We start from the raw sequence: 14548 nt of genomic DNA, 5'->3' as shown, positions 1-14548 counted from the left end.
ATAGCCCAAATGTGGCTTATTGAATTCTTCAAATGTTTTCATGACTTTGTCAATCAACTTGTTATTAATAAATCAAAATAATTGTTTACTGTTTCTGTATTAATATGGACTTCAGGTCCTTTGGGATCATTTTGACCCCATCCTAAAGCACCTAATTCTGCCTACAGTCATGTTGACCCCATCCTAAAGCACCTAATTCTGCCTACAGTCATGTTGACCCCATCCTAAAGCACCTAATTCTGCCTACATTCATGTTGACCCCATCCAAAAGCACCTAATTCTGCTTACAGTCATTTGATAGATAAGACCTTTATTTGAATCTGGGTTTCTATTGTGCTGCCGAGTGGCGCAGCGGTCTACGGCACTGCATCTCAGTGCTAGAGGCGTCACTACAGTCTCTGGTTCGAATCCAGGCTGTATCACATCCGGCTGTGATTGGGAGTCCCATAGGGCGGTGCACAATTGGCCCAGCGTCGTCTGGGTTTGGCCGGGGTAGGCCGTCATTGTAAATAAGAATTCGTTCTTCTTAACTGACTTGCTTAGTTACATCAAAATAAAGGTTACATTTCTCTGGAGACATAATAACAAGTTATCCATAGCATCAGAATGGGGAGAGAGACCTGTATCAGTGATTTAGACCAGATAGACAGATCCCCTGCAAAGATGGGGCACTTTATGTACTTGCCTATGGTTATAACTGGTTATCACTGATTATCACTGGTTATCACTGATTATCACTGGTTATCACTGATTATAACTGGTTATCACTGGTTATAACTGGTTATCACTGGTTATAACTGGTTATCACTGATTATAACTGGTTATAACTGCTTATAACTGATTATCACTGGTTATCACTGATTATCACTGGTTATCACTGATTATCACTGGTTTACATTTACATTTTAGTCATTTAGCAGACGCTCTTATCCAGAGCGACTTACAAATTGGTGCATTCACCTATAATATCCAGTGGAACAACCACTTTACAATAGTGCATCTAAATCTTTTAAGGGGGGGGTTAGAAGGATTACTTTATCCTATCCCAGGTATTCCTTGAAGAGGTGGGGTTTCAGGTGTCTCCGGAAGGTGGTGATTGACTCCGCTGTCCTGGCGTCGTGAGGGAGCTTGTTCCACCATTGGGGTGCCAGAGCAGCGAACAGTTTTGACTGGGCTGAGCGGGAACTGTGCTTCCTCAGAGGTAGGGAGGCGAGCAGGCCAGAGGTGGATGAACGGAGTGCCCTTGTTTGGGTGTAGGGCCTGATCAGAGCCTGAAGGTACGGAGGTGCCGTTCCCCTCACAGCTCCGTAGGCAAGCACCATGGTCTTGTAGCGGATGCGAGCTTCGACTGGAAGCCAGTGGAGAGAGCGGAGGAGCTGGGTGACGTGAGAGAACTTGGGAAGGTTGAACACCAGACGGGCTGCGGCGTTCTGGATGAGTTGTAGGGGTTTAATGGCACAGGCAGGGAGCCCAGCCAACAGCGAGTTGCAGTAATCCAGACGGGAGATGACAAGTGCCTGGATTAGGACCTGCGCCGCTTCCTGTGTGAGGCAGGGTCGTACTCTGCGAATGTTGTAGAGCATGAACCTACAGGATCGGGTCACCGCCTTGATGTTGGTGGAGAACGACAGGGTGTTGTCCAGGGTCACGCCAAGGCTCTTAGCACTCTGGGAGGAGGACACAAGGGAGTTGTCAACCGTGATGGCGAGATCATGGAACGGGCAGTCCTTCCCCGGGAGGAAGAGCAGCTCCGTCTTGCCGAGGTTCAGCTTGAGGTGGTGATCCGTCATCCACACTGATATGTCTGCCAGACATGCAGAGATGCGATTCGCCACCTGGTTGTCAGAAGGGGGAAAGGAGAAGATGAATTGTGTGTCATCTGCATAGCAATGATATGAGAGACCATGTGAGGATATGACAGAGCCAAGTGACTTGGTGTATAGCGAGAATAGGAGTGGGCCAAGAACAGAGCCCTGGGGGACACCAGTGGTGAGAGCACGTGGTGCGGAGACAGATTCTCGCCACGCCACCTGGTAGGAGCGACCTGTCAGGTAGGACGCAATCCAAGCGTGCGCGGTGCCGGAGATGCCCAGCTCGGAGAGGGTGGAGAGGAGGATCTGATGGTTCACGGTATCAAAGGCAGCAGATAGGTCTAGAAGGATGAGAGCAGAGGAGAGAGAGTTAGCTTTAGCAGTGCGGAGAGCCTCCGTGACACAGAGAAGAGCAGTCTCAGTTGAATGCCCAGTCTTGAAACCTGACTGATTAGGATCAAGAAGGTCATTCTGAGAGAGATAGCAAGAGAGCTGGCCAAGCACGGCGCGTTCAAGAGTTTTGGAGAGAAAGGAAAGAAGGGATACTGGCCTGTAGTTGTTGACATCGGAGGGATCGAGTGTAGGTTTTTTCAGAAGGGGTGCAACTCTCGCTCTCTTGAAGACGGAAGGGACGTAGCCAGCGGTCAAGGATGCGTTGATGAGCGAGGTGAGGTAGGGGAGAAGGTCTCCGGAAATGGTTATCACTGGTTATCACTGATTATAACTGGTTATCACTGGTTATCACTGGTTATCACTGGTTATCACTGATTATCACTGGTTATCACTGGTTATCACTGGTTATAACTGGTTATAACTGGTTATCACTGGTTATTACTGGTTATCACTACACATGACCTTGTACAAAATCTAAATTGAACTGTAATATTACATTATTAACATGTCTAATGACGTTTTGATACTAATGAAGTGTCCAGTGCATTCAGAAAGTATTCCGACCCCTTTACTTATTCCACCATTTGTTACGTTACAGCCTTATTCTTAAAAGGATACATTTCCCCCCCACCACATCAGTCTACACACAATATACCCAATCAAGTTGTAGAAACATCTCAAGGATGATCAATGGAAACAGGATGCACCTGAGCTCAATTTCGAATTTCATAGCAAAGGGTCTGAATACTTTTGTAAAATAAGGTATTTCTGTCTTTTAATTTAGACATTTACAAGAAATTATAAAAACCTGTTTTCTCTTTGTTATTATTGTGTGTAGATGTTATTTATATGTTTTATTTAACTAGGCAAGTCAGTTAAGAACAAATTCTTATTTGCAATGACAGCCTACACCGGGCCAAACCCTAACCCAGACGACACTGGGCCAATTGTGTGCCGCCCTATGGGACTCCTAATCACGGCCGGTTGTGATACAGCCAGGAATCGAACCAGGGTCTGTAGTGTTGCCTCTAGCACTGAGATGCAGTGCCTTAGACCGATGCGCCCCTCGGGAGGATTATGAGGAGTATTTAAAAAAAAATATATATATTTTAGAATAAGGCTGTAACGTCACAAAATGTGGAAAAAGTCAAGGGGTCTGAATACTTTGTGAATACTTTGTGAATACTTTCTGAATACCTTCTGAATACTTTCTGAATACTTTGTGAATACCTTCTGAATACTTTGTGAATACTTTATGAATTCTTTCTGAATACTTTCTGAATACTTTCGGAATACTTTCTGAATACCTTCTGAATACTTTATGAATACTTTATGAATACTTTATGTTTTGCTATGATTGTTGTTTTTCCCAATAGTTTCTTCTCTGGGTCAAAATGACCCCCAGTTGGTAATGTGTAAAATATGTTGGTTGTATGTAGGGGGTTAAACATCCCAGCTCCATGACAGTACAGGGTGCTTACCTCAGAGAATTAAAGAGAATTGGCTCCAAAAATGTAAGTTTGTCAAGATGTTTTCAGACCTCAAAATGTAGAGGGTGGCCATGGGTATGTGTCAGGAATGTGTGAGAAAAGTCCACGTCCCAGTTCATCTGTTGTGTAGATACAGCTGTATGTTTCAATCTAAAATGAATGGAAAAGATAAGCACCATATACTGTATGTGAATATATTTATGACTGATTGAGTCGACTGTACTGATGCTAGACCTCTGCATACTACGTCCATAATGGCTCTTCATTTCTCTACCTTGGTCCCAGATCTGTTTATGCTCGTACAGCTAACTCCTACGGTTATTGACACGACAGCACAAACAGATCTTGGACCAGGCTAAACCACTCCTGCCTTGTAAACAAAAGAGCCATAACCCATAAGGTTATGTGTGTGGATGTTTCCTAACCTTGTCCTGTCTGTGTGTCCTAGGTTACATGGGAGATTCCATGAGCTGGCTCCTCACCTAGTGCCACTGGACTACACCAACCAGCCTGACGTCAGACTCCCCCTGGCGCTCATCGTCAGCATGCCAGAACTAAAGGTACGGCCTTCTGACCTTCTGATCTTTTTGTTCTCATGGTATTGATACTCGTTTGGTGTTAATGTCAGTTAAGTGTAAATATTTAGCTCTTCATAAATTGAACTTAAAGTTCAAACTTAAATTATATGTTCTTCAGAGTTATCTGTCTGGCTGCTAGGCTATTTTATACACACCACCTGTATGTTTTATGAGCTGGTAAATCTAATGTAGAACTAATCTCTTTATCCCTCTGTTCAATGTTATTTTAAGACATTAAGCTTATAAGCGTAACTTGTTCTAGCCAACCCTACAGTGAGGTGATATGGGCCAGTAGATAGTTGCTTGGTAACAGTGAGGTGATATGGGCCATGAGATAGTTGCTTGGTAACAGTGAGGTGATATGGGCCAGTAGATAGTTGCTTGGTAACAGTGAGGTGATATGGGCCAGTAGATAGTTGCTTGGTAACAGTGAGGTGATACTGTATGGAGCAGTAGATAGTTGCTTGGTAACACTGAGGTGATACTGTATGGCACAGTAGATAGTTGCTTGGTGACAGTGAGGTGATACTGTATGGAGCAGTAGATAGTTGCTTGGTAACAGTGAGGTGATGCTGTATGGAACAGTAGATAGTTGCTTGGTAACAGGGAGGTGATACTGTATGGAGCAGTAGATAGTTGATTGGTAAACAGGGAGGTGATACTGTATGGAACAGTAGATAGTTGCTTGGTAACAGGGAGGTAATATGGAGCAGTAGATAGTTGCTTGGTAACAGGGAAGTGATACTGTATGGAGCAGTAGATATTTGCTTGGTAACAGGGAAGTGATACTGTATGGAACAGTAGATAGTTGCTTGGTAACAGGGAGGTAATATGGAGCAGTAGATAGTTGCTTGGTAACAGTGAGGAATCATGTGATCGTTACTACTGTGATGTGTTAAGGCTGTTTCCTGGTGAGCAGCATTCCATTCACCCTCTGCTGACTCAACCTCACTTGTGATTAGTCAGCCTCAATATGTCTCCATCCATCCCTCCCTCCCTCCCTCCATCCCTCCCTCCAGCTAGCCCAGCAGTGCACAGTCCAGTCACCAGAGCCCACACAGACAGACAGGGTCATTTAAACAGAGGAGAGAGAGAGAACAGGGACTCAGTCTGTGGTGATATTGTTGAGTCATCACACCTCTTTTCTTTTTCTTGCCTCGTCCGATTGGTCATTTGAATTCTTCTTTTAATAAATCATGATATGTAATCACGCAGTGCTCAGTAAACATACTGTAGAATATTGTTTGAGCTACCGTTGCAGCATACTGTTGGGAGTATAAATCTGTCTTTATATAACAAATATTATATGGCTTTTCCAATACAGACAACATCAGAGCCTAGCGAATCACTTACAACAGACCCAACAACACCAGTCCATTCTCTGTGGATCATTCACATGATGACTACCCAGAATCCTCTAGTGGTACCAGAACTTCTCTAACATGTTCCCCCTGGAGAGGGGACAGGTGTAGAGGGAATATCTGTATCATGTTTCCCCTGGAGAGGGGACAGGTGTAGAGGGAGTATCTGTATCATGTTCCCCTGGAGAGGGGACGGGTGTAGAGGGAGTATCTGTAACATGTTCCCCTGGAGAGGGGACGGGTGTAGAGGGAGTATCTGTATCATGTTCCCCTGGAGAGGGGACAGGTGTAGAGGGAGTATCTGTATCATGTTCCCCTGGAGAGGGGACGGGTGTAGAGGGAGTATCTGTAACATGTTCCCCTGGAGAGGGGACGGGTGTAGAGGGAGTATCTGTAACATGTTCCCCTGGAGAGGGTACGGGTGTAGAGGGAGTATCTGTATCATGTTCCCCTGGAGAGGGGACGGGTGTAGAGGGAGTATCTGTAACATGTTCCCCTGGAGAGGGGACAGGTGTAGAGGGAGTATCTGTAACATGTTCCCCTGGAGAGGGGACAGGTGTAGAGGGAGTATCTGTAACATGTTCCCCTGGAGGGGACAGGTGTAGAGGGAGTATCTGTAACATGTTCCCCTGGAGAGGGGACAGGTGTAGAGGGAGTATCTGTATCATGTTCCCCTGGAGAGGGGACAGGTGTAGAGGGAGTATCTGTATCATGTTCCCCTGGAGAGGGGACAGGTGTAGAGGGAGTATCTGTATCATGTTCCCCTGGAGAGGGGACGGGTGTAGAGGGAGTATCTGTATCATGTTCCCCTGGAGAGGGGACAGGTGTAGAGGGAGTATCTGTATCATGTTCCCCTGGAGAGGGGACGGGTGTAGAGGGAGTATCTGTAACATGTTCCCCTGGAGAGGGGACAGGTGTAGAGGGAGTATCTGTAACATGTTCCCCTGGAGAGGGGACAGGTGTAGAGGGAGTATCTGTAACATGTTCCCCTGGAGGGGACAGGTGTAGAGGGAGTATCTGTAACATGTTCCCCTGGAGAGGGGACGGGTGTAGAGGGAGTATCTGTAACATGTTCCCCTGGAGAGGGGACAGGTGTAGAGGGAGTATCTGTAACATGTTCCCCTGGAGAGGGGACAGGTGTAGAGGGAGTATCTGTAACATGTTCCCCTGGAGGGGACAGGTGTAGAGGGAGTATCTGTAACATGTTCCTGCTAGAGACATGAATTGCATCCCAAATGGCAGCCTATTCCCTATTACAGTGCACTACTTTAGACCAGAGCCAAATCGCACCCTATTCTCTAAATAGTGCACTACTTTAGACCAGAGCCAAATGGCACCCTATTCCCTAAATAGTGCACTACTTTGGACCAGAGCTCTATGGGGGGGGGGGGGGGGGGGGGGTAGTACACTATGTGGGGAACAGGGTACCATTTGGGAGTGGGACACAATCGTGGTACCAGTAACCAGTGGTGGAAAAAGTACCCAATTGTCATACTTGAGTAAAAGTAAAGATACTTTAATAGAAAATGACTCAAGTTAAAGTGAAAGTCACCCAGTAAAATACTACTTGAGTAAAAGTCAAAGTATTTGGTTTTAAATATACTTAAGTATCAAAAGTAAATGTAATTGCTAAAATATAATGAAGTGTCAAAAGTAAAAGTATAAATCTTTTTCATATTCCTTATATAAAGCAAACCAGACGGCAGCATTTTCTTATATGTTTTTAATTTACAAATAGCCAGGGTCATGCTCCAACACTCAGACATAGTTTACATACCAAGCATGTGTTTAGTGAGTCCGCCAGATCAGAGGCTGTTGGGTGTCCTGCTGACCGTTCAGAATGTAACGAGTACTTTTGAGTGTCAGGGAAAGATTTAGTAAAAAGTACATAATTTTCTTTAGGAATGTAGTGAAGTAAAAGTAGTCAAAAATATAAAAAGTAAAGTACAGATACCCCAAAAAACTACTTAAGTAGTACATTCAAGTATTTTTACTTAAGTACTTTACACCACTGGCAGTAACAGGGCTGTAAAGCTCCCAGCGACTGGGGCCCGTTCAGCGGTGAATTATGGTCCTCTGACAACAAGCAGAGCCAAAATGGACAACAAGCAGAGCCAAAATGGACAACAGTCAGAGCCAAAATGGACAACAGGCAGAGCCAAAATGGACAACAAGCAGAGCCAAAATGGACAACAGGCAGAGCCAAAATGTATAACAGGCAGAGCCAAAATGGACAACAGGCAGAGCCAAAATGGACAACAGGCAGAGCCAAAATGGACAACAGGCAGAGCCAAAATGTATAACAGGCAGAGCCAAAATGGACAACAGGCAGAGCCAAAATGGACAACAAGCAGAGCCAAAATGTATAACAGGCAGAGCCAAAATGGACAACAGGCAGAGCCAAAATGGACAACAGGCAGAGCCAAAATGGACAACAGGCAGAGCCAAAATGGACAACAAGCAGAGCCAAAATGTATAACAGGCAGAGCCAAAATGGACAACAGGCAGAGCCAAAATGGACAACAGGCAGAGCCAAAATGGACAACAGGCAGAGCCAAAATGGACAACAGGCAGAGCCAAAATGTATAACAGGCAGAGCCAAAATGTATAACAGGAAGAGCCAAAATGTATAACAGGCAGAGCCAAAATGTATAACAAGCAGAGCCAAAATGGACAACAAGCAGAGCCAAAATGTATAACGGCAGAGCCAAAATGGACAACGGGCAGAGCCAAAATGGACAACGGGCAGAGCCAAAATGGACAACGGGCAGAGCCAAAATGGACAACGGGTAGAGCCAAAATGGACAACGGGCAGAGCCAAAATGTATAACGGGCAGAGCCAAAATGTATAACGGGCAGAGCCAAAATGGACAACGGGCAGAGCCAAAATGGACAACGGGCAGAGCCAAAATGGACAACGGGCAGAGCCAAAATGGACAACAGGCCGAGCCAAAATGGACAACAGGCAGAGCCAAAATGGACAACAGGCAGAGCCAAAATGGACAACAGGCAGAGCCAAAATGGACAACAGGCAGAGCCAAAATGGACAACAGGCAGAGCCGGGCGGCGGGGGGCAGCACCTATAACTCAAAAAGAACACATGTTATTTAAATGTAAGTCTCTAGTCAATGTCTCTACACCAAGTCAAACTTAATTGGAACTGAGTTAGCTCCAAAGTAAGAGGTCAAGGTCTGATTGGTCCCCGGCGCCCATATCGGTGGCCATCTTAGGTTGTACCGGTATGTCGCCAATTTCCCAGCCTCTGGGTATCACAGAAACACAATGCTTTGAGTTCATAGCAGACTAATGTTCTTAACGTTTGGCGATGGGTGAAATTGATCAGAATCTCAACATTAACACAATTGTCTATTTTGAAACATACATTTTGACTATAAATCTGTAATTCCACAGTAACAGAATGATGCTGAGACTCAATGTAATTCCACAGTAACAGAATGATGCTGAGACTCAATATAATTCCACAGTAACAGAATGATGCTGAGACTCAATGTAATTCCACAGTAATGATTGCAAAGTTCAACAAACCGTACAACTTTATGCACAAGCATGACTTTTAACAACTTCCACAGGAGATCTGAGACAAAAAGCACCTTTACTTGAATAGTGCAGATACAAAGTTAGGTAACAGAATGACGGTTTGTGCTGCTGGTGGCGTCATTCTGTTACCAAACTTGGCATCTGCAGTGTGTGATGTCTGGGGCTGTTCTGTCACCTACTGACCTCATGAAGATCTGCTATAGTGGGACACAGCACTTTACTCTGTATCTATTTATATCACAGTCATGGTTGAGACTCCATATTCCTCTTAGTAGTACCTGTAGCATGATGTACTACAATACCCATAATGCCCTGTATACAGTACTGACTCACTCATGATCGACTACAATACCCATAATGCCCTGTATACAGTACTGACTCACTCATGATGTACTACAATACCCATAATGCCCTGTCTACAGTACTGACTCACTCATGATCTACTACAATACCCACAATGCCCTGTATACAGTACTGACTCACTCATGATCTACTACAATACCCATAATGCCCTGTATACAGTACTGACTCACTCATGATCTACTACAATACCCATAATGCCCTGTATACAGTACTGACTCACTCATGATCTACTACAATACCCACAATGCCCTGTATACAGTACTGACTCACTCATGATCTACTACAATACCCATAATGCCCTGTATACAGTACTGACTCACTCGTGATGTACTACAACACCCATAATGCCCTGTATACAGTACTGACTCACTCATGATCTACTACAATACCCATAATGCCCTGTATACAGTACTGACTCAGATTGTTCCTGTCCCTCTGCTCTTCTTACCCTTACAGGAGAACCCTTTCAGACACCGCATCGTGGAAGTCTTCTCTGAGGACGGACAAGGCAACATGAGCTTCAATGACTTTGTAGACATGTTCTCTGCTCTCTGCGAAACGGCTCCAAGAGAACTGAAGACCATATATGCTTTTAAAATCTATGGTTAGTACTGAGTAGACTAGTATGTCTCCTATGGTTAGTACTGAGTAGACTAGTATGTCTCCTATGGTTAGTATGGAGTAGACTAGTATGTCTCCTATGGTTAGTACTGAGTAGACTAGTATGTCTCCTATGGTTAGTACTGAGTAGACTAGTATGTCTCCTATGGTTAGTACTGAGTAGACTAGTATGTATCCTATGGTTAGTACTGAGTAGACTAGTATGTCTCCTATGGTTAGTACTGAGTAGACTAGTATGTCTCCTATGGTTAGTACTGAGTAGACTAGTATGTCTCCTATGGTTAGTACTGAGTAGACTAGTATGTCTCCTATGGTTAGTACTGACTGAGAGTGTGTTTAGTCTGTCTGTCTGTCTGTCTGTCTGTCTGTCTGTCTGTCTGTCTGTCTGTCTGTCTGTCTGTCTGTCTGTCTGTCTGTCTGTCTGTCTGACTGTCTGTCTGACTGTCTGATGACAACTAGGACTCTGACTCATACTTACTCTGTTTTAGCTTGCTTATTTAGTTACTTATTTCGTTATTTAGTTAGTTATTTAGTTATTTAGTTAGTTATTTAGTTAGCTTCTGTTTTATCTTGCTTATTTAGTTACTTATTTCGTTATTTAGTAACTTATTTAGTTCAGCTTTTTGAATTTCAAACTGCTTCCAACCCATTCTGTCCTGTGCCATTCAAACAAGTTTTGAATCTCTTAATTTCTCAAATTTTAATCTCTTCATCTCCTTTCTCCCACTGTTTTTTAATCTCTTCCTCTTTCCTGTGTGTCAGATTTTAACGTGGATAACTTCCTGTGTAAGGAGGATCTGGAGAAGACGTTGAACCGGCTGACTAAAGGAGAGCTGACCCCTGAAGAGGTCAATCTGGTCTGTAGCAAGGCCATGGAGGAGGCTGACCTCGACGGGGACAGCAAGCTCTCCTTCTCTGACTTTGAGAACATGATCTCTAAAGCTCCAGACTTTCTAAGGTAACATGTCATGGAGGTGGTCTGGGGAGTCAGGCTAGTGTATAATGTCATGGAGGTGGTCTGGGGAGTCAGGCTAGTGTATAATGACATGGAGGTGATCTGGTGTGTCAGGCTAGTGTATAATGTCATGGAGGTGATCTGGTGTGTCAGGCTAGTGTATAATGACATGGAGGTGGAGATAACTTCTGCTGCTCTACATAATGCTGCTTTCAGACAGAGATAACTTCTGCTGCTCTATATAATGCTGCTTTCAGACAGATAACTTCTGCTGCTCTGTATAATGCTTCTTTCAGACAGAGATAACTTCTTCTGATCTGTATAATGCTGCTTTCAGACAAAGATAACTTCTGCTGCTCTGTATAATGCTGCTTTCAGACAGAGATAACTTCTGATGCTCTGTATAATGCTGCTTTCAGACAGAGATAACTTATTCTGATCTGTATAATGCTGCTTTCAGACAAAGATAACTTCTGCTGCTCTACATAATGCTGCTTTCACACAGATATAACTTATTCTGATCTGTATAATGCTGCTTTCAGACAAAGATAACTTCTGCTGCACTACGTAATGCTGCTTTCAGACAGAGATAACTTCTGCTGCTCTGTATAATGCTGCTTTCAGACAGAGAACCTCTGCTGCTCTACATAATGCTGCTTTCAGACAGAGATATCTTCTACTGCTCTCTATAATGCTGCTTCCAGACAGAGATAACTTCTGCTGCTCTGTATAATGCTGCTTTCAGGCAAAGATAACTGCTGCTGCTCTGCATAATGCTGCTTTCAGACCGAGATTAAACACAGAGAGAGAGAACCAATAGTGCTTGATCAGAGCCTTTTTACTGCGGACCAATCAATCTATCAACAGTATTGTAAATCGTTTTCATTTGAGAGCCCAAACCAGGCGGAAAGAACTGGCTAGTAAAAACCTCTCCCATTCCAGAGAGCTTGATTTAGCTGGCCAATGATATGGCCCGTAAATCTGCCAATCACACGGGGGCGGCTGTAGATTGGCTTGAACTCTTCCTGGTTTCCATGGTTTATTGGTGGAGCGTGTTGCCGTGGCAACCAGGTCAGGCTTGTGGCAGGATGCTGCTGCCTGTGACCAGAGACAGTGACAGATAAACATGATGGCTCTGTAAGACATAAATAGCGATAAACAACAACATGTCTCTCTCCTCCTGTAACAGGTGTCTGGCGAGTGAATGTTGTTATAGACATTTACATGTTAAAGGGATATTTTGGGATTTTGGCAATGAGGCCCTTTATCGAATTCCCCAGAGTCAGGAGAACTTGTGGATACCATTCTTACGTCTCTGTGTCCAGTATGAAGGAAGTTAATAAGAGGGAGCCAATGCTAACTAGCGTTAGCGCAATGACTGGAAGTATATGGGTGTCTACTAGCATGCTAGCTGATAGACTTGTCCATTGTTTGCACAGAATGGATATGTGTATTTGGCGCTTTGGCTTACAGTGAAGGATAAGAACAGACATAAAACATACACATTACACAATTTTGAGTGAGGCTGGTTTACACAGGCAGCACAATTCTGATCCTTTTGCCACCAATTGGTCTTTTGACCAATCAGATCAGATATTTTGCCAATAACTGGGCTGCCATAGTAGATGCTCCTATGCAGATGGACTTTCCTCCAGCCACAATCTGTCCCAGACCTGTCCTCCTAATAGACTTGTATTAGAACCATGTCATTGCAGCGTTAACTTGTCAGTTTTCAGCAACCTGTCAGTATCTTTAGATTCACTGCTGAGGTGTGGGATACTCTGACTGACCTGATGCCCTATTAGAATGGCGGAGGCCCCCCTCTCCGTACAGACCCCTGGATCCCTTATCCCCAGAGCTAAAGATCCGTATTACGTTCATGTGTTTCTTTACCTCTACTTTAAACACACATTGTTGTGGTCCCCCTCCCTTCACATTTCTCAATGTCAATCAAACGTCCACGTGACATCTGAATACCAACCATTTGATCTCAATCAGTTTCATGAGGATATTCATTTTCTTTAGATCTTGAGGTGTACAGTCGTGGCCAAAAGTTTTGAGAATGACACAAATATTAATTTTCACAAAGTCTGCTGCCTCAGTGTCTTGAGATATTTTTGTCAGATGTTACTATGGAATGAATACTGAAGTATAATTACCAGCATTTCATAAGTGTCAAAGGCTTTTATTGACAATTACATGAAGTTGATGCAAAGAGTCAATATTTGCAGCGTTGACTTCTTTTTCAAGACCTCTGCAATCCGCCCTGGCATGCTGTCAATTAACTTCTGGGCCCATTCTTGCATAATCAATGCTTGGAGTTTGTCAGAATTTGTGAGTTTTTGTTTGTCCACCTGCCTCTTGAGGATTGACCACAAGTTCTCAATGGGATTAAGGTCTGGGGAGTTTCCTGGCCATGGACCCAAAATATCGATGTTTTGTTCCCCGAGCCACTTAGTTATCACTTTTGCCTTATGGCAAGGTGCTCCATCATGCTGGAAAAGGCATTGTTCGTCACCAAACTGTTCCTGGATGGTTGGGAGAAGTTGCTCTCGGAGGATGTGTTGGTACCATTCTTTATTCATGGCTGTGTTCTTAGGCAAAATTGTGAGTGAGCCCACTCCCTTCGCTGAGAAGCAACCCCACACAGGATGCTTTACTGTTGGCATGACACAGGACTGATTGTAGTGCTCACCTTGTCTTCTCCGGAAAAGCTTTTTTCCGGATGCCCCAAACAATCGGAAAGGGTATTGATCAGAGAAAATGACTTTACCCCAGTCCTCAGCAGTCCAATCCCTGTACCTTTTGCAGAATATCAGTCTGTCCCTGATGTTTTTCCTGGAGAGAAGTGGCTTCTTTGCTGCCCTTCTTGACACCAGGCCATCCTCCAAAAGTCTTCGCCTCACTGTGCGTGCAGATGCACTCACACCTGCCTGCAGCTATTCCTGATCAAGCTCTGTACTGGTGGTGCCCCGATCCCGCAGCTGAATCAACTTTAGGAGATGGTCCTGGCGCTTGCTGGACTTTCTTTGGCGCCCTGAAGTCTTCCTCACAACAATTGAACTGCTCTCCTTGAAGTTCTTGATGATCCGATAAATGGTTGATTGAGGTGCAATCTTACTGGCAGCAATATCCTTGCCTGTGAAGCCCTTTTTGTGCAAAGCAATGATGACAGCACGTGTTTCCTTGCAGGTAACCATGGATGACAGAGGAAGAACAATGATTCCAAGCACCACCCTTTTGAAGCTTCCAGTCTGTTATTCAAACTCAATCAGCATGACAGAGTGATCTCCAGCCTTGTCCTCGTCAACACCCACACCTGTGTTAACGACAGAATCACTGACATGATGTCAGCTGGTCCTTTTGTGGCAGGGCTGAAATGCAGTGGAAATGTTTTTGGAGGATTCAGTTCATTTGC

At 44.3% G+C, this 14548-nt stretch overlaps 1 protein-coding gene across 1 annotated transcript in view; it reads left to right on the top strand.

Moving 5' to 3' along the window:
• The window catches only part of LOC106609698 (calcium and integrin-binding family member 2), a 42946-nt gene that overhangs the window by 14622 nt on the left and 13776 nt on the right, over window positions 1-14548 (top strand). Inside the window, exons 3-5 of the mRNA XM_014208668.3 lie at window positions 4143-4254; window positions 10011-10158; window positions 10938-11133. Coding sequence (XP_014064143.1) covers window positions 4143-4254; window positions 10011-10158; window positions 10938-11133 — 456 coding nt within the window. The remainder of the gene's footprint in view (window positions 1-4142; window positions 4255-10010; window positions 10159-10937; window positions 11134-14548) is intronic.

This window comes from Salmo salar, chromosome 11, assembly GCF_965601325.2.
Source record: "Salmo salar chromosome 11, fSalSal1, whole genome shotgun sequence".
NCBI classification, from domain to species: Eukaryota; Metazoa; Chordata; class Actinopteri; order Salmoniformes; family Salmonidae; genus Salmo; species Salmo salar.
This window is presented reverse-complemented; position numbering and strand designations above follow the sequence as displayed.